This window comes from Pseudorca crassidens, chromosome 9, assembly GCF_039906515.1.
Source record: "Pseudorca crassidens isolate mPseCra1 chromosome 9, mPseCra1.hap1, whole genome shotgun sequence".
In the NCBI taxonomy this organism is placed as follows: domain Eukaryota; kingdom Metazoa; phylum Chordata; class Mammalia; order Artiodactyla; family Delphinidae; genus Pseudorca; species Pseudorca crassidens.
The window spans coordinates 50,109,413-50,127,075 of NC_090304.1; the positions used below are offsets into that span (position 1 = coordinate 50,109,413).

Here is a 17,663-nt window from a genome sequence, read left to right on the forward strand (position 1 = left end):
CACATATATTCTCCCTCCTCCTTTTTTACACAAAAGATTGCATTCTATTGTCACCTTTCTGCACCTTTCTTTTTTTTTAAATTGAAGTATAGTTGATATACAATATTATATGTTACAGGTGTACAATATAGGGATTCACAATTTTTAAAGGTTATACTCCATTTATAGCTATTATAAAATATTGGTAATATTTCCTATGCCATACGATATATCCTTGTAGCTTATTTCACACATAAAACTTTGTACCTCTTAAGCCCCTACCCCAGTGTTGCCCCTCCCCCCTTCTCTCTCCTCACTGGTAACCACTAGCTTGTTTTCTGTATCTGTTTCTTTTTTGTTATATTCACTAGTTTGTTGTATTTTTTATTCTATTTAAAAAAAAATTTTTTTTGGCTGTGCCCTGAGGTATGTGGGATGTTGGATCTTAGTTCCCCAACCAGGGACCGAACTCTTGCCCCCTGCAGTGTAAGCATGGAGTTTTAACCACTGGACTGCCTGGGAATTCCCTGTTGTATTTTTTAGATTCCACAATAAGTGATATCATCAAGTTATTTGTCCTTCTCTGTCTGACTTATTTCACTCAGCATAATACCCTTCAAGTCCATCCATGTTGTTACAAATGGCAAAATTTCATTCTTTTTTATGGCTGAGTTGTATTCCAGTGTGTGTGTGTGCGTGTGTGCATACACATCTTTTTTACCCACTCATTTGTTGATGAACACTAAGGCTGCTTCCATATCTTGGCAATTGTAAACAATGCTGCTATGAACATTGGGGTGCATGTATCTCTTTAAATTAATGTTCCTGTTTTTTTGGATATACATCCAGGAGTGGAATTGATGGGTCATATGGTAGTTCTATTTTTAGTTTTTTAAGAAATGTCCATACAATTTTCTACAGTGGCCACACCAATTTACGGTCCCACCAACAGTGTATGAGGGTTCCCTTTTCACCACATCCTCACCAACGTTTGTTATTTGTGTTCTTTTTGATGATAGCCATCCTTACAAGTGTGAGGTGATATCTCATTGTGGTTCTGATTTGCATTTTCCTGATGATTAATGATGTTGAGCATCTTTTCATGTGACTGTTGGCCATCTGCATGTTTTCTTTGAAAAAATATCTGTTGAGGTCTTTACCCATTTTTAAATCAGGTTGTTTGCTGTTTTGGTGTCCAGTTGTAGGAGACGTTTATATATTTTGGGTATTAACTCCTTATCGGCCATATCATTTACAAATCTCTTCTCCCATTCAGTAGGTTGTCTCTTTTTTTTTTTTTTTCTGGTGGCACCACACAGCTTTCGGGATCTTAGTTCCCCAACCAGGGATGGAACCCAAGCCCCCTTGCAATGGAAGCGCAAAGTCATAAACCACTGGACCGCCAGGGAATTCCCTTAGTAGGTTGTCTTGTCGTTTTGCTGATGGTTTCCTTTGCTGTGCAAAAGCTTTTAAGTATAATTAGGTCCCATTTGTTTACTTCTGCTTTTATTTCCTTTGCTTTAGGAGACAGATCCAAAAAAATACTGCTGCGATTTATGTCAGAGTGTTACGCCTATGTTTTCTTCTAGGAATTTTATGGTTTCCAGTCTTACATTTAGGTCTTTAATCCATTTTGCGTTTATTTTTGTATATAGTGTTAGAGAATGTTCTAACTTCATTCTTTTACATGTACCTGTCCAGTTTTCCCAGCACCACTTATTGAAGAGGCTGTCTTTTCTCCATTGTATGCTCTTGGCTCCTTTGTTGTAGTTTAATTGACCGTAAATGTACACACCTTTCTTCTTTCACTTAACAATATACTTGGAAATTTTTCCATATTTGTACATCAAGAGCTTCCTTATTCTTTTTCACCAGGTTAAATCTCATTGCGTGTACGTACCATAATTTGTTTAACTGGCCCCTAACTGAAAGACCATTAAGCTGTTTCCTAGACAAAGCCTCCAGCCTTCCTTGACAGAGCGGCTGATCAAGCAGTCAGGAAGGGCTTATAAAAAAGTGTGCGGAGGTGGGGAGACACTCTACCATCCCAGGTGGACTGAAGGCAGAGGTAAGGGCAGGACAGGGAGGAAAGGCAGGAGGGGAGAGGAAAGGTGGGAGCTCCCCGGTGCCCTGGGAGGCTGGTTTCTCTCAGACTTTTCCTCTGGTGCCCCACCACCCACTACTAGGACTCAGCTTCTCCTCCACATTCCCCTTACCTCTTGGCCTTCCCCCAGGTCTAGGCCTGACTCTGCCCCGGGGAACTTCCCAAGACCCGTCTGCGGGGGTTGGAGAGGGTTGCCTCGGTGTAAGGACCTGGGGTTTATTTATTTCTCTGGGCCTGCAGGCTCACTGGCTTCCCACATAGCTCTGCCCCTACTCCCGGCTCCCCTGGCACATCGTCCAGGACCTGAAGCAAGAACTGAATGGCTCAGTGGCCTTCATCTGGCCCCGGGTCAGCTTTCCTGTCTGCCCCACTGGCAATCTCTGGGCGCCTAAACCTAGACTGCTTTGGGCTAGTGGGAATGGGCTGAGGAAGCAGCAGCAGAGCCTGTCTGGCGCCCCTCCTCTCACTCCCCAACCCCATCAGCAGATCATGCCTTGTGGTTCCTCTTATGCAGGACCCTCTGATTGTGGGTGAAGTACTGGCTGGCAAAATCCGGAAGGGGATGTCTAGAGAGGGGTGGTGGCTCCCTCCACGTCACAGAGCAAGCTAGTGTTAAAATGTCCTCAGGTGGGGGTGGATTCCTACCATCTGGCCCAGACCTCGCCAGGCCGTTCGTCGCTCGGCTCAGCTGTGCTGTGGGATAAGCTGGGTGGGGAGGCCAGAAGATCTGCACTTGCGGGGGAGACAGGAAATCTGACCAAGAGTCTTACGGTGGCTTTCTGGCAGAAGTGTGTGGACATGGCCTGGCGGATGACACAGTTGCTGCTTCTGGCTTTGGTGGCTGCTGCAGGGGGTGCCCAGCCCAGGATTTCACAGGCCAGGACAGACCGGCTCAACGTCTGCATGGATGCCAAGCACCACAAGACAAAGCCAGGCCCTGAGGACAAGCTACATGACCAGGTGAGGATGGAGTGATGTCTGGGGTAGGGGAGACGGCTGACCCCACAAAGGGGAGAAGTTAGGGAGATGGGAAGATCAGCTTTGGCAGGCGATGGAGGCGGGAGGGTGGCTGAGGTGATCCTGGTGGACCCTCTCTCAGGAGGCCACTACAATACCGGGGTGACTATTTATCTAGCACCCTCTATGGGCCAAGTGTTTTCCTCACACCTTGTCGTGAATGTGTCCAAAAGGCCTCCTTGGTAGGTGGATGGTGGTCTCTACTTATACAAATGAGGAAATAGGCCCAGAGAGGGCACAGGTACATGTGGGAACTGAGAAGCCAGTCATTAGCAGGTGCCAGGAGAGGGACTGGTGGAACCTTTCCCAACCTTCATTATGTGCCAGCCCACGGAACTCAAAGTCAAGGTAGAACAGACAGGTCCCTCATGGTCATGATGTGACAAATAACTACAAACAGGCCAGGTCCCCACCCACATTAGGTCCTGAAGAGACAGTGACAAATCAGGTATGCTGGGAAGACTTCCAAGCAAAGGGACCATTGGCCTTGGCCTTGGAGGATGAACCAGAGTTTTCCAGGAAGACAAAGAAGGAAAAGGCAGCCTAGCAGAGGACAGCACGTACACGGGTTGGAGGGTGACAGCACAAAGCGGTGGCAAGTCTAGTGTGGCCAGAGCCAAGGATATGGCTGCACACAGAGAAGGGGAGGTGAGGCCTGAGTCCCCATGTCATAGGGAAGGCTCCTGAAGCAGCTCAGACAATCTGAGCTTGAAGTTGAACTCCAGGCTCCTGAGAGATGCCGATATCTCATTCCTTCCGGTCACCCCCTCTCCTCCCTACAAGGCTTCACGCTGCTGGAGGGCTAGGGTGTTCCCAGGGGAAGACTGGCATGGACGCTTCCAGGGGCTCCAAGTGAAAAGAGGGAAGCCCAGCAGCCCATTACCTCCGAGTCATTTCCAGCTGTTCATTTGCTCTGTGTGTGTGTGCATGTGTGTGTAGTAAAATATCCATAACATAAAACTTGCTGTTTAAGCATTTCTAAGTGCACAGTTCTGTAGCATTAGGTAGATTCACACTGTTGTGCAAACATCACCACCATCCATCTCCAGAACTTTTTCATCCTCCCAAACTGAAAGTCCACACCCATCACTGCATTTCTAGAACTTTTAAAGTTCTTTATAGGAATTGTGTTTTTTGCCGCACCCCGCGGCTTGTAGGATCTTAGTTCCCTGACCAGGGATCAAACCTGGGCCCTCGGCAGTGAAAGCGCACTGGACCGCCAGGGAATTCCCAGAACTTTTTAAGTTCTAAAGGTTGCTTTAAAGAACGCTAAGCAGCACTTCCTCTTTGCCAAGAAATGATGCAGACACAGACCTTGGAGGGAGTCAGGTGATTCTAATTCTGAGGGATGCAGGCTATATGGGAGTGGCTGGTTTTGCTGAGTCTCTAGCATAGGCCAGGAAGTGCTTTTCATTCTATTTAATTTAGTCAATTAATTTATTTATTGGCCGTGGAGCACAGCTTACAGGATCTTAGTTCCCCGACCAGGGATTGAACCCACGTCCTTGGCAGTGAAAGCGTGGAGTCCTAACCACCGGACCGCCAGGGAATTCCCCGCTTTTTTTTTAAATTTTTTTTTTGTGGTACGCGGGCCTCTCACTGTTGTGGCCTCTCCCGTTGTGGGGCACAGGCTCCGGACGCGCAGGCTCAGCGGCCACGGCTCACGGGCCTAGCCGCTCCGCATGTGGCATCTTCCCGGACCGGGACACGAACCCACGTCTCCTGCATCGGCAGGCGGACTCTCAACCACTGCGCCACCAGGGAAGCCCACCCCGCTTTTCATTATATTAACTAACTCTTTTGGAGGCAGAAACCACTGACCCTGGCTGACAGGTCGGGGATGAGGTGCATGGGGTCTTGCAGGGCGACCAAGAGTTGAGCACCTAAGGAACTGCATGCACGAAGCTGGGGAGGCCTGGAAGCAGGTTCTGCGGCAGCAGCCCCGGGCGTGGGCTGGCTTATTGGAAAGGGGTTGGTTTGGATCCACCCTCAGGGATTTTCCTTAGTTTCTCCTGAGTGCCCAGACCTGTCACATCTCCCTTCTCACTTGAGCCTGGATGCTAGAGTTCATCTCAGACATTTTTAGCAACTGGCTCATGATTGCTCAGCTCTTGACTCCCAGCCTACGGCAATTTCTAAAGAGAAATCTTCACCACTTCTACCATCTTACCTGCCTTGAATTCACCTTTCTAGGATTGCGTCCCATGTTTAGCCAGGCCCATGTTCAGGCCTATGTGTGGTCATTGCCCCTCTGTGCCCCGCTGCTTTTAAGACCTACCAGGAGTCCCCTCGCCTGGGGTTCCAGACCCTGAGAGAGCCAGACTGGCCCCCTTCCCCTCCACCCCTCACCGCAACCTGGACCAGGCTCCTCCCTCTCCTCTCTGTCCTGACGTAAAACCTTAACCTTACCATCCACAAGGGGTGCAGCTTACTTAAGCTCTGTAAAAATCGGAGTAACGATCTTTTACTCGATAACCGGTTATTGAGAAGATAAAGTGCAAAAGCCTCAGGGACTTTGCGTCTGCTATTTTCACTGCCCCCAGTGTTCTCTGTCTCCCCCCTCCCCACCCCTAACTAAAACCATAAGCGCAAGGAGGGCAGAGATGTGATCTGTTTTGTTCATTACAGTATTCGCAGCACCCAGCACAGTGCCTGCACTCAGTTCATACTGTCTCAGTGCAAAATGAGTAATCTAAATAACCCAGAAAACATGAAATAACTTTGTAAACTGCTGAGACATGTACAAATAATAATTGCCCCCCCAGACGATGGTTCCCCAGGTCTCCCACATCCCCTGTGTTACTTTCTGTTAAAAGTCAATACTATTATTGCCTTTACCCCACAATGAGGGCTCCTCAAGGCCAGGCTTAGAGGCAGCCTCCCCAGCGACGGTTCCTCTGGGTGACCTACGCGAGGCAGAGGAACCACATTCTGGAGGAGATGGCCATGGTGGGTCAAGGACTTAGCCCCGTGTCTTCCCCTCCCAGTGCAGTCCCTGGAAGAAGAACGCCTGCTGCTCCGTCAACACCAGCCAAGAAGCCCATAAGGATATTTCCTACCTGTACAGATTCAACTGGGACCACTGTGGCAAGATGAAGCCCGCCTGCAAGCGCCACTTCATTCAGGACACCTGCCTCTACGAGTGCTCGCCTAACCTGGGGCCCTGGATCCAGGAGGTATGGGCACCATCCCCACAGACATGAACCTCAGCAGAGGGCAGGGCCCACCGGCCACTTGCAGGGAGGGCGTGGCCCAGGAACTCTGGACTGAGGGCGGAAGAGGCACCGCCCCCTCCCCCAGCCCTGGACTCCATCAAGGCTGTAGCAGCTGAGATCCCTGGCTGACTGGAGCCCTCCCTCCCCCCGCTCCCCCCAGGTGAACCAGAGCTGGCGCAAAGAACGGTTCCTGAACGTGCCCCTCTGCAAAGAGGACTGTCAGATCTGGTGGGAAGACTGCCGCACCTCCTACACCTGCAAGACCAACTGGCACAAGGGCTGGAACTGGACCTCAGGTGAGGGACTGGGTGGGGGCGGGGGCTGGGGGGAGGGAGGGGTTTGGAGGTGGAGGGGGTGTGTGGAACGAGTATATGGAGATTTGAGGCTGTGGGGCTGGTGGAACAAGAGACGGTTCTGGACCCAGTGGCTACAGGTCTTCCATCCTCCCCACAGGGTATAACCAGTGCCCAGTGAGAGCTGCCTGCCACCGCTTTGACTTCTACTTCCCCACGCCTGCTGCTCTGTGCAATGAAATCTGGAGTCACTCCTACAAAGTCAGCAACTATGGCCGGGGCAGCGGCCGCTGCATCCAGATGTGGTTCGACCCGGCCCAGGGCAACCCCAACGAGGAGGTGGCGAGGTTCTACGCTGAGACCACAAATTCTGGGGCCATGCCCCAGGGGATTGGACCTCTCCTGCTCAACCTGACCCAGATACTGCAACGCTGGTTCCTTGGCTAAGCTGTTTCCACTGCTGACACCTGGATAACTTCCTTGCCTGCACCCAACCTCAGCTCAGCCCAGCTCCACTCTCTCAGATGAGAAGGACCCACAATACCCTGGTCATTGGTTCCTGATCCAAGGTCCTACAGGGATCCTCTGCCAGCCTATTCTAATAGATATATCTATTGTGTCCTGTGCCTTATAAATAATTTGGGGATGTGTGGGTTGGGGGTGGGGGCATGCCTCATTGCTTCATCATTCCTCTCGAGAGGCCGGAAGAAGAACTGGGACTAACATGAAGTTCAGCAGCAAGTAGGGGGTGGAAGTGGATCCCTTAGCCTGGGGCTCTTACTTCTGCACCAGCCTTCCCCCTCATGCGCCCTCCTATGCCACAAGGGAACAAGGGAATTGGTGGAGGGAAGCTGGGGAGAGATTGGCAGATGAGTTAGCAGGCTCCTGAAAGTTTCTTTCCCTTTCCTTCCCTTATGGAGATATTAGTGGGCAGATCCCCGTGATGAACACTTGCATTGTCTCCATTTTTTAAAAATGACAATTCTACAGTGAAAAATCATGCACATAGTAGAATGCTATAGCATTGAATTCCAGAAGAGGGATTGCTGGGTCAAGCAGTATTTGGATTTATAATTTTGATAGTTACAATTTTACAGGGGTTATATCATTGTGGCCCCCACTAGCCTTGTTTCCCCACAACCTGGTCAACACAGTATAGCGTTAAACTATGAATTTTCTGCTAAGCTGATTTTCTGCTAAACTGATAGGTGGGATAAAGGGCATCTCAGTGGAGTTTTCACTTGCCATGTTTCTTACCATGAGAACACAGTTTCTGAGATCTTTCCATATTGATCTACAAGATCTAATTCATTCTCTTCCATTGCTGGGCAATATTCCGTTCTATGTATAGATCACATTTAATTCAGTCACCTACTGATGGATATTTGAGGGAGGGAGGTTCTTTTACTCCAAATATTCCCTCTCTGGGTTCCTGGAATGCTCTTTTATACTCTGCAGGCTGGCTCTTGTAGCCACTTAGATTTCAACCTATAATTAATTCCCCACTAAAATGACTTCTGACCACTCAACCAAAAGAAGTCCTCTTGTACAGATATCCATCCACTGTGTTTACTGTCTGACTTTTCCCTAACAAAACATACACACCTGAAAGCAGGGGCCATGTCTATGACATTTTGTGCCAGATCCCCTGGGCCTGGGTCAGTGCCTAGCACAGAGGAGGTGCTTAGAAAGTGAAGGAATACATGCACTCATTCTGTCAGTCAGCAGATGCCTTCTGAACACCCAATCTGCCGGTGTCGGCCGACAGGGAGGGAATTGAGTACCTTGCGCTGTCTGGTGGGGGCAGACAGATGTGAGAACCAGTAACTCTTAGAACAGTGAGCTGAGGGTTTGCTCCAGGGGAGCACAGAGTGTAGCGTAGTTCCATGGAAGCCCATAAAGGTTAGGGAAAGCTTCCAAAGCATAATGTTTGCCAAGCAGACTAGGTGGAGGAATGGCATTCCATGGAGAGGGTTCAGGAAGTGCAAAGGCTTGGAAGTGATAGAAGCACAGCAGAATTTCTAGGTGGCTAAGACAGAAGATAAGAGGGCAAGGGCAGGAAATGAGGCCAGAGAAGAAACACTGGATCTGCAACCCTCGAGACTCTGATGCCCTCACAGTGCTCTCTCCTTTCTTTGTGGAAGAAGCCAGGCTTGGAATCAGACTCAGCTCTAGCCCCTCTTTGCTGCCTGGGAACCGCAGTTTTCGCAGCTGTGAGGATGGGTGATAAGCGACTGCATATGCCATGGGCTGGCACTCAGGAAGAGCCCCAGTTTCTCTCATCCCTACTCCCTGCAGCCCAGAGCCCCACCCACGCAGGGCCAAAGACCTCCCTTTCATCTTTGTCAAGTCACAGGGCAGCCTTCAGATCGGGGTCCACAAGGATGCCAATGGCTAACCTGGCTGGTATTAAGCTTCCAGTCTGGGCAGATACTCTCAGGATCGGCTCCACAGTGGATGTTTGACTGTACCCCTCCCTGTTGGCCAGGTGGCCTGAGCACTGAGGATTCAGATTCAGAGCCTGGCATAAGGCTCAAGAAGGGCAGGGACTCCTCACGGATTAGAACTCCACCTCCAACTCACTTCCCACTTGCTGGTCGCTTCTTCTGAACCCCTGAAGTCTCGGAGGCCAAACATCACTCCTGCAGTGGAGGAACTATAAAGCCCAGTTTATGATCAGTTCCTGGCACAGGGGTGGAGGATGGGGGACAGGGGTAAGTCGCATCTAGAAGAGCATCTAGAGGAATGCTTTTGGGCATTCCTAGACACCTGGTCATGATCCAATTAGGAGAAGGCTGCGCTGGGCTTGTAAAGCCAGGAGGCAGGTCTGGGGGTTCTAGCAGCCCTCTACCTGCTCAGGTCTTCAGACGGCTTAACCCTCCCGAGTTATCACAGAAGTCAAGTATGGCTCACTCCGAGGGAGAGGGAAAGCAGGGCACAAGCTGGGGGTCTCCTGGGAGTTGATTTCTCCACCCTCCCCCCCACTGGAGTCAATTTCTTTGCAGGCTCTTTAGGGCTTTCCTTCCTGGCTGATTCTCCTGCAGTGATCCAGCTGCCTCCTCTGGCTCCCAGCCCTGCCCCCTGCTCCATGGGCTCAGACCTGTGGCCTTTCCAAGGATAGTGAGGCCCCATGTTCCTTAAACTTCTGCTGCCATCATAGGCTGATGGCTCCCACATCCAACCTCGACCCTTCCCCGGGCTTTCACCTCTACCACCACCTCCCCGCCAGGTTGCACACAGGCACCTCGACAAAACAGAGCTCAACGTTCACTCCGGCCCAAATTTGCTCCTCCCCTCTTCGCTTTCCCCACCAGTGGTACCAGCCTGGCCTCAGAGGGTGAAAAAAGAAAGGCTTCTGTCCCTGGCTAGGGTAGGAGTGGTGGGAGGAGTCTACATTAGAGCAGACTCTTAGCTGCTGGAGAAAAGAGACTTGTGTGTGAGTGGGTAGGGGAGTGGGGGGAAGGGAGGGGAGCTGGAGCCTTGGAATAACTGAGGCTCTGGTAGTCTGAACATCTGTGATTTTATAGCTGTAGGTGGGCGATGCCTGAGGCTGCTGAGGTTGAAGAGTTGGTGGCTCTGTAAGTTGGGGATATGGGAGCTCCATACTCTCTACAGCTGCCTGGGAGCTGGGAGGCCCGAGCTCCAGCCCTTGCCCTGCAACGAGCTCTGTCCTGATTCTCTGGGTCTCGTTCTCTTTATCGGTATAACAGGATGAGGGTGTTAGAAGTGGAGCAGATTTCTTTAAAGGATCCCAGCAACTCAGGCTGCAAGGTTTTCTCAGACCTGAGTTTAGGGGAGAAAATGGAATAAGTGGGGCCTGGGGACTGGCCTTAGGCCTGCACTATTAATCCAGTCCCTCCCAGCCATCACCCTTCCTTGGAGGCCTTGCTGGAGCCCACGTGCAATAATTAACTCCTGGGTGGCCTTCGCCCTATCCTAAGCGCCTCTCCTGGGCCACATTCCCACTGCCCGTCTCCTAGGCCACTAAGCTCCTTCTGTCCCCTAGACTGAGGCAAGGGGACAGCAGAGCAGAGCAGAAGCCTGAGCCAGACCGAGGGCCACCTCTTCTCCCAGGTATGCCACTCTGCACCCCCTCTCAGAGCAACACACCCTAGGGCACTCCCAGCAAGTATTAAAGGATTTGAACTGGGAGGATCCACTGCCGAAAGGCAGAGAATCCAGAAGCAGAGACGGGGCCTGCCCAAGGTTAAACTACAAGTTAGCAGAACCCAGGACTCGCCTTTCAGCACAGCACTGAGTTCTCAGAGCTTCAAGTCTGGGACCCTGGGGGGAGGGGTGGCGGTGTAGAGGATGGTGATTGGTGGTGGCGGTGGGGTCTGAGCTGGACCCAGAACTGAAGCTGAGACTAGGAGGGGGGAGGGGCTTGCAGGGTGATGTAGGTGGCATGGAGGGGAAGAGAGCTCTGGCTCTAGAAAGCAGCCACAGCAAGAAAAACCACCGACTGACTGAGTGGGATCCAGCAGGACCTGGGGAAAGGGTTTTCTCAGCCCTCCCAGTACTCCCCCAGTACTCTGTGTCAGTTACCCCTATGGGAGCCTCAGCACAGGGAAAGAGCAGGGGACAAAAGCTGAAGGAGCTCTGGACTTGAGGGTCCTGAGTTGGACTTGGGTGGTCCCTACTGTGTGACTTGGGACACGTTCCTCAACCCACGCCCAACTGATTCCTCAATCCGTGCCCAGCTGGCTAGTATTTCTTAGGGTTTTCCCCCCTACATTTAATCCTCAGGTGAGGAAACTAAGCCTCAAGACAATGTGAGTTATTTTCTCCCAAGGTCAAGCAGGAGGGGGAGTGTGAGAGCTGGGATCATGGACAGGCGGATCTGGAATCCTGTGCTCTAAACTGCTAGACTCTGTTTCCCCAAAGGAGCCTGATCCTGAATCACCTGGCATTTCCAAGAGTACAGATTTGTCCTGTGCTCTTGGAGATCAGGGAGTGACGGGATCAATGGAGAGATGATTGGGTCCTGGAATGAATGAATTAGCAAATGAATGAACACTGGAATAAACAGTGTAGCAGGATAATGGATTGTGGAAGGGTGTGAAGTGAGGAGAGCTAGGTGGGAATGTAATCCCAGGTTTCCCCGAGCCCTGCTGGGCAGAGTCAGCCTGGAGTCCACCCAGTTCAGGCCCCATCCAGGAGGCCCAGGCAAGATGCTGGAGTTTTGCAGAAGATGGGGGCAATGTGGTGGCGAGGCAACTTTGTGAGCAGGGAGGATGCATAAGCTTTAGGAGCTGTACGAAATGAATTCTGAGTGTTTTAGGAGAACCAGGCACCTGGTGACCAGCGGCATGAGGGAAAAGGCACCTCCCAAAGCTCAGCGTCAGAGGTCAGGGGATTGAGATGCTATGAAGGCCAAGGAGAGGCCAGCTCTGTAGCAGGGGTTCAGGAGCCTCCCTAGGCCCCAGGGGTGGTGGGCTGTTTGGCTGCCCATGTCCACCCCCAAGCCTCTGCCCTGTGACATCCTCCAGGTCACAGGGTCTCTGGGAGAGGCCAAATAATGAGGCTGGAAAGGGCTGGAAGCAGGGCTTTTTTTTTAAACATTGATCTGCATCTGGAGTTCCAAAACTAAGATAAACTTTTACACAAAGTCATTTGGTATCAAAATCTGACCTGAGGGCTTTCCTGGTGGCGCAGTGGTTGAGAATCTGCCTGCCGGTGCAGGGGACACGAGTTCGAGCCCTGGTCCGGGAAGATCCCACATGCCACAGGGCAGCTAGGCCTGTGCGCCACAGCTGCTGAGCCTGTGCTCTGAGCCCGCGAGCCACAACTGCTGAGCCCACGCGCCTGGAGCCCGTGCTCTGCAACAGGGGAGGCCACTGCAATGAGAAGCCCACGTACTGCAGCGAGGAGCAGCCCCCGCTCTCCGCAACTAGAGAAAGCCGCGTACAGCAACAAAGAACCAAAGTAGCCAAAAATAAAAAAAAATTAAAAAAAAAAAATCTGACCTGAAAATTAATGTGAGGTTATTATAGTTTTTACTTATTCCACCAGTATACCTATTTTCTTCCCCACAGAATGTGTGCTTGATCATTGACTGCCTGTAAATTGTATATCTTATTTTGTATTACCTTTGATAAAATTGCCAACTAAAGAATGTCACTGCCACCCAGGTTCTATAAGGATTAAGTTATTAGTGACTGCAGTTGCTGACCTTTAACACACACTAAAAGAAATTCAGGGTGGAGATCAGGAACAAGGCACTCTGTGCTCTGGGAAAATTGGCAGAACAGGCCTTTCGGATGGTTAGATATTTTTAGGAAAAAATTTTATGAACACCAATTCTTGCATCTTCTCATATCTAGAAAAGCACTAAAACCATTACCTAAGATATCTGTTCCTCGCGACTAGCAGCAACCTTCTCCCGAGATGTGTGCTTGACTGCACGTACCCCTTGGCCGAAATCACATATGTACTGATCTCCCCCTTCACCTCTTCAGAACAGTTTTGCAGAGCAGTCTCCTGGGCTATAGACACTGAGTAAACTCAACTCAGAGCTCTTACATTGTACATTTTTTTCAGTCAACAAAATCTGAAAAGTTTTAAGCTCTGAAACATTTGCCTCCAAGGATTTCGAGCAAGGGATTGGGAACCTATGGCAATCTCCTGGCTATTTCTGCATTTTGCCCAAACTCCATCCCTTAGTTGCGCTTGATCCTCATGATCTTGTAAAGAAGCCAGGGAGATCCCAGCCAGGTACTGTCCCAGTGGACCCAACCCTCCCTGAGGCTGGCAAGACTAGGGTGTCAGTCTGATCCGCCCTAGGCTCCACCCACCTAAGACTGTTATTAACACCTTGAGGACCCACCTCTGCATTCCCGCATTCTCACATTCCTTGCTGCCTTTGACCACAGTTATTTCTTCAGGGACAAGCATGGCCTGGAAGACAACGTGGCTACTGTTCCTTTTGGTAGGAGTGGTTGCCGTATGGACAGCCCGGCCCAGGACTGAGCTTCTCAATGTCTGCATGAATGCCAAGCACCATAAGGAAAAGCCAGGTCCCGAGGACAAGCTACATGAGCAGGTGGGCCGAGAAGTGGTCTGAGTTGGGGAAGAGCTGCCTCAGGGAACGTCTGCCTGCCTCCTTGGTGGAGGCAGGAGGCCGCCTGAGCAGGTCTTCAGTTTGCACTGGTTTATGGGCGACACTTTAACACATACTGTGTGCCCAGTGTTGTCAGGCAATTCCAAGAGCTCAGCTTCTTGGTTGTTGGGTTTCCGTGTTACTATAATCAGGAAGCAGGCCTGGAGAAGAGCCTGGAGAGACCTGTCTGGGGGGTTGATTTTGATTTCTGAGTTTAGACTGGGGCTAACCCCTCCAAGGATCTGAGAGGAGAAAGAGCACACTGCATGTGGCAGCTTCTTTTCTGCCAGCCCCAAACAGCTCAGGAAAAGAGGGTCTCTCACAGTGAGGCTGGGTGCGAGACAAACATGTCCTCTGGGGCTGTCAACCCTATTGGACCTGAGGTCTCCTTCCTATGACAATGACTTTGCCACAATCCCTTCAATCTCCTGAACCTATCTAAAAGTTAAAAAAAAAAAAAGTCAATGTGATGTCATAGCTGTAAAGAAAAAAACAAAAGGCAAGTCACTTGAACTATGCATTTCAATATGTAAATGTTCATATTTATCTCATCAGCAGATAATGGTCACAGTCCGCTATTTGTGCTTGTTTTGCATCATTGAGCCCCTAGCTGCCAGTGCAGCCTGACAAGTGGTGGTACTACTTGGATACTTCCAGCAGCCTTGACTTTACCCTCTTCAGCCTATATATTTTTTATTTTATTTTATTTTTTTTATTTTTATTTTTTTTTTGCTGTATGCGGGCCTCTCACCGTTGTGGCCTCTCCCGTTGCGGAGCACAGGCTCCGGACGCGCAGGCTCAGCGGCCATGGCTCACGGGCCTAGCCGCTCCGCGGCATGTGGGATCTTCCCGGACCGGGGCACGAACCCGTGTCCCCTGCATCGGCAGGCGGACTCTCAACCACTGTGCCACCAGGGAAGCCCCTTCAGCCTATATATTTTTTAAAGTGCACATCTTAATATTGTGCTTTTATACTAAATTCTAGGCCATGGGTTTTCATTCATTCAATAAGAATGTACTGAGTATTTCTGTAATTAGAACTATTCTGGGGTTGCAGTTTATTTAACTTGCTTCCTTACCTCCAGGTCTTTCTCACCTTCTGAAAGAGGCTTAATCTTACCCTTGTAGAAAACAATTTCCCATTCCTCTCCCGCTTTGTTTTTTCCCAAAGCAATTATCCAGTGGTAAGTTTTCCTTGTGTTCCCAGTTTCTAGAAAAATGCCTGGGTTAGAATAAGTAGGAGCTCAATAAAGACTTGAATTAATGAATGTTGTGATGACTGCATCTCTGGGTGAGGCTCCCTCCTGGGATTCCACAGTCTTGGAAAGCCTTCTCCCCCAAAGAAGGCCCCCCAGTAGCAAGTGTTTCCCTGAACACTGTGTTGGGGAATCAAGGACTAAAAGGGGAGAGGCTACGCATGTGAATATTCTGGTTATGCTGGGTGTGAGAGTTAAAAGTCAGTATTATTATTGCCTCTACCCCACAATGAGGGCTCCTCAAGGCCAGGCTTAGAGGCAGCCTCCCCAGCGACGGTTCCTCTGGGTGACCTACCCGAGGCAGAGGAACCAGATTCTGGAGGAGATGGCCATGGTGAGCAAGGACTTAGTCCCGTGTCTTCCCCTCCCAGTGCAGTCCCTGGAAAAAGAACGCCTGCTGCTCCGTCAATACCAGCCAAGAAGCCCATAAGGATATTTCCTACCTGTACAGATTCAACTGGGACCACTGTGGCAAGATGAAGCCCGCCTGCAAACACCACTTCATTCAGGACACCTGCCTCTACGAGTGCTCGCCTAACCTGGGGCCCTGGATCCAGGAGGTATGGGCACCATCCCCACAGACATGAACCTCAGCAGAGGGCAGGGCCCACCAGCCACTTGCAGGGAGGGCGTGGTCCAGGAACTCTGGACTGAGGGTGGTAGTGAACGCAGCTCTCTTGCCCCTTTCCTGTTTGCCCATTTCTGTTCCCCTCTAACCTTAAAGGAGCCTAATTATAGGAATGAGATCACCAGGCAATTTAACCTAACTCCTGACTTATGCTCTCCTGAATAGACACTATGCCTTGCCTAACCTGTTGGTTCTTTTCCTAGATTAAAAGTAAGAATGAAGAATTAAGTAGTTAAAAAATGACTAGCTCTCTACCTCCAACAGCTCCCTTAGCAATCCTGCAGGCAGATCACTTGGGCAAGATAATATCTGAAGAGAGAGTCAGCCAGTCTGCACACAATGGAGACTGATGCAGAATCCAACCTCCTGCCTTGATGATTCACTGAGATTCTTTCCCCTTTTTCCCTTTAAAAACTGTCATGGCTGAGCAGAATCTTCGGAGTTGGTCTCGGGACATGAGTTCACCTTTTCCCCAGATTGCCGGCTTTTCTGATTAAAGCAACTTTCCTTTCTACTGACACTGGCCTCTCGCCTCTCGATTATGGGCTTTTGAGCAGAGAACAGCGGAACCGGAGTTTGGTAACAGTAGAGGCACCGCCCCCTCCCCCAGCCCTGGACCCCATCAAGGCTGTAGCAGCTGAGATCCCTGGCTGACTGGAGCCCTCCCTCCCCCCGCTCCCCCCAGGTGAACCAGAGCTGGCGCAAAGAACGGTTCCTGAACGTGCCCCTCTGCAAAGAGGACTGTCAGATCTGGTGGGAAGACTGCCGCACCTCCTACACCTGCAAGACCAACTGGCACAAGGGCTGGAACTGGACCTCAGGTGAGGGACTGGGTGGGGGCGGGGGCTGGGGGGAGGGAGGGGTTTGGAGGTGGAGGGGGTGTGTGGAACGAGTATATGGAGATTTGAGGCTGTGGGGCTGGTGGAACAAGAGACGGTTCTGGACCCAGTGGCTACAGGTCTTCCATCCTCCCCACAGGGTATAACCAGTGCCCAGTGAGAGCTGCCTGCCACCGCTTTGACTTCTACTTCCCCACGCCTGCTGCTCTGTGCAATGAAATCTGGAGTCACTCCTACAAAGTCAGCAACTATGGCCGGGGCAGCGGCCGCTGCATCCAGATGTGGTTCGACCCGGCCCAGGGCAACCCCAACGAGGAGGTGGCGAGGTTCTACGCTGAGACCATGAGTGGGGCTGGGCTCCATGAGGCCTGGCCTCTGCGTTTCGGCCTGGTCCTAATGTTGCTCTGGCTGCTCAACTGAGCTCCTTTTATTTTCTGATACCTGGACATCCCTGCCCTGTTAAGAGCCACAGCTCCCAATTCGTCAGTTTCTGTTTCTTGGTGGGAACTCTTGACTGTTTGAATAAAACCAGACACCCCACATGTGTCGGTCGTGTAAGTCATTTGAGTGTGAATGGAAATGTGACTTGTGCTTCCCAGTTCCCACTGATTGAAGCTAGTTAGACTTGGTCAGTTCCCATCTCTGATACTTGCTATGAACTTGCCAGATAACTTAACTATTCTTCCAAGCTGGGACACAGTCATACCTTTCAATTTCATTTTTCACTACAGCTCTGGTCTAGAGCCAGGCCCAGGATTTTATCATTTGAATTGGACCCAAGCCACCCAGGGTTAACTGTTCTGCCCTGTGCTCAGCTCTCCAATAGAAGAGAGGGGAATAGGAGTGTCCAGCATGTTCTGGATGGCTGGCTGGGAAGAAGTGAAGGGTAGCCACAGGAGCTCTAACCCCCTAACAGATAACACCCCAAAGCGCTATCTGCCAGGCACCGTCCCAAATGCATCTTAAAGGGATAACAGACCCCAGGCCTGACTAGAGGAGCTAAGCCTGAGCTAGTCTGGCAGAGCTAGGGTTGGAACCCACACCTAGATGCCTAGAGCAGGTCCCAAACCAATGATCTGACAGATTTTTAGGCAGTGTTCCTACATTAAGCATAATTTGTAGAAGTTGTAATAAGCGAGGTTATGTTACAGCAACATCCCTAATATCTCAGTGCCTTCACACAACTAACACTGATTTCTTGCTCAAGCTATGGTGCTTAACATGGGTTGTCAG

The 17,663-nt window shown here is 50.6% G+C and overlaps 3 protein-coding genes across 3 annotated transcripts in view; 2 read left to right on the forward strand and 1 right to left on the reverse strand.

Annotated features, from left to right (window-relative positions):
• The window catches only part of ANAPC15 (anaphase promoting complex subunit 15), a 70,139-nt gene that overhangs the window by 33,914 nt on the left and 18,562 nt on the right, over positions 1–17,663 (reverse strand). The gene's annotated exons all lie outside the window — the stretch shown is intronic.
• Positions 2,722–7,224, forward strand: FOLR3 (folate receptor gamma). Its single transcript, XM_067751805.1, has 4 exons — positions 2,722–3,043; positions 6,088–6,276; positions 6,476–6,611; positions 6,769–7,224. The coding sequence occupies exons 1-4, from the start codon at positions 2,882–2,884 to the stop codon at positions 7,053–7,055; spliced, it is 774 nt and encodes a 257-aa protein (XP_067607906.1). The 5' UTR covers positions 2,722–2,881; the 3' UTR covers positions 7,056–7,224.
• On the forward strand, positions 13,501–16,948 carry LOC137230494 (folate receptor alpha-like). The gene is made up of 4 exons (XM_067750025.1): positions 13,501–13,650; positions 15,335–15,523; positions 16,277–16,412; positions 16,570–16,948. Exons 1-4 carry the CDS (start codon positions 13,501–13,503, stop codon positions 16,848–16,850), a joined length of 756 nt encoding a protein of 251 aa, XP_067606126.1. The 3' UTR covers positions 16,851–16,948.

Coding starts and splice junctions, on each gene's coding strand:
- FOLR3 (XM_067751805.1), top strand. CDS start 2,882: ATGGCCTGGCGGATGACACAGTTGCTGCTTCTGGCTTTGGTGGCTGCT. Junction 3,044..6,087: donor AGGACAAGCTACATGACCAG/GTGAGGATGGAG, acceptor TTCCCCTCCCAG/TGCAGTCCCTGGAAGAAGAA. Junction 6,277..6,475: donor TGGGGCCCTGGATCCAGGAG/GTATGGGCACCA, acceptor CGCTCCCCCCAG/GTGAACCAGAGCTGGCGCAA.
- LOC137230494 (XM_067750025.1), top strand. CDS start 13,501: ATGGCCTGGAAGACAACGTGGCTACTGTTCCTTTTGGTAGGAGTGGTT. Junction 13,651..15,334: donor AGGACAAGCTACATGAGCAG/GTGGGCCGAGAA, acceptor TTCCCCTCCCAG/TGCAGTCCCTGGAAAAAGAA. Junction 15,524..16,276: donor TGGGGCCCTGGATCCAGGAG/GTATGGGCACCA, acceptor CGCTCCCCCCAG/GTGAACCAGAGCTGGCGCAA.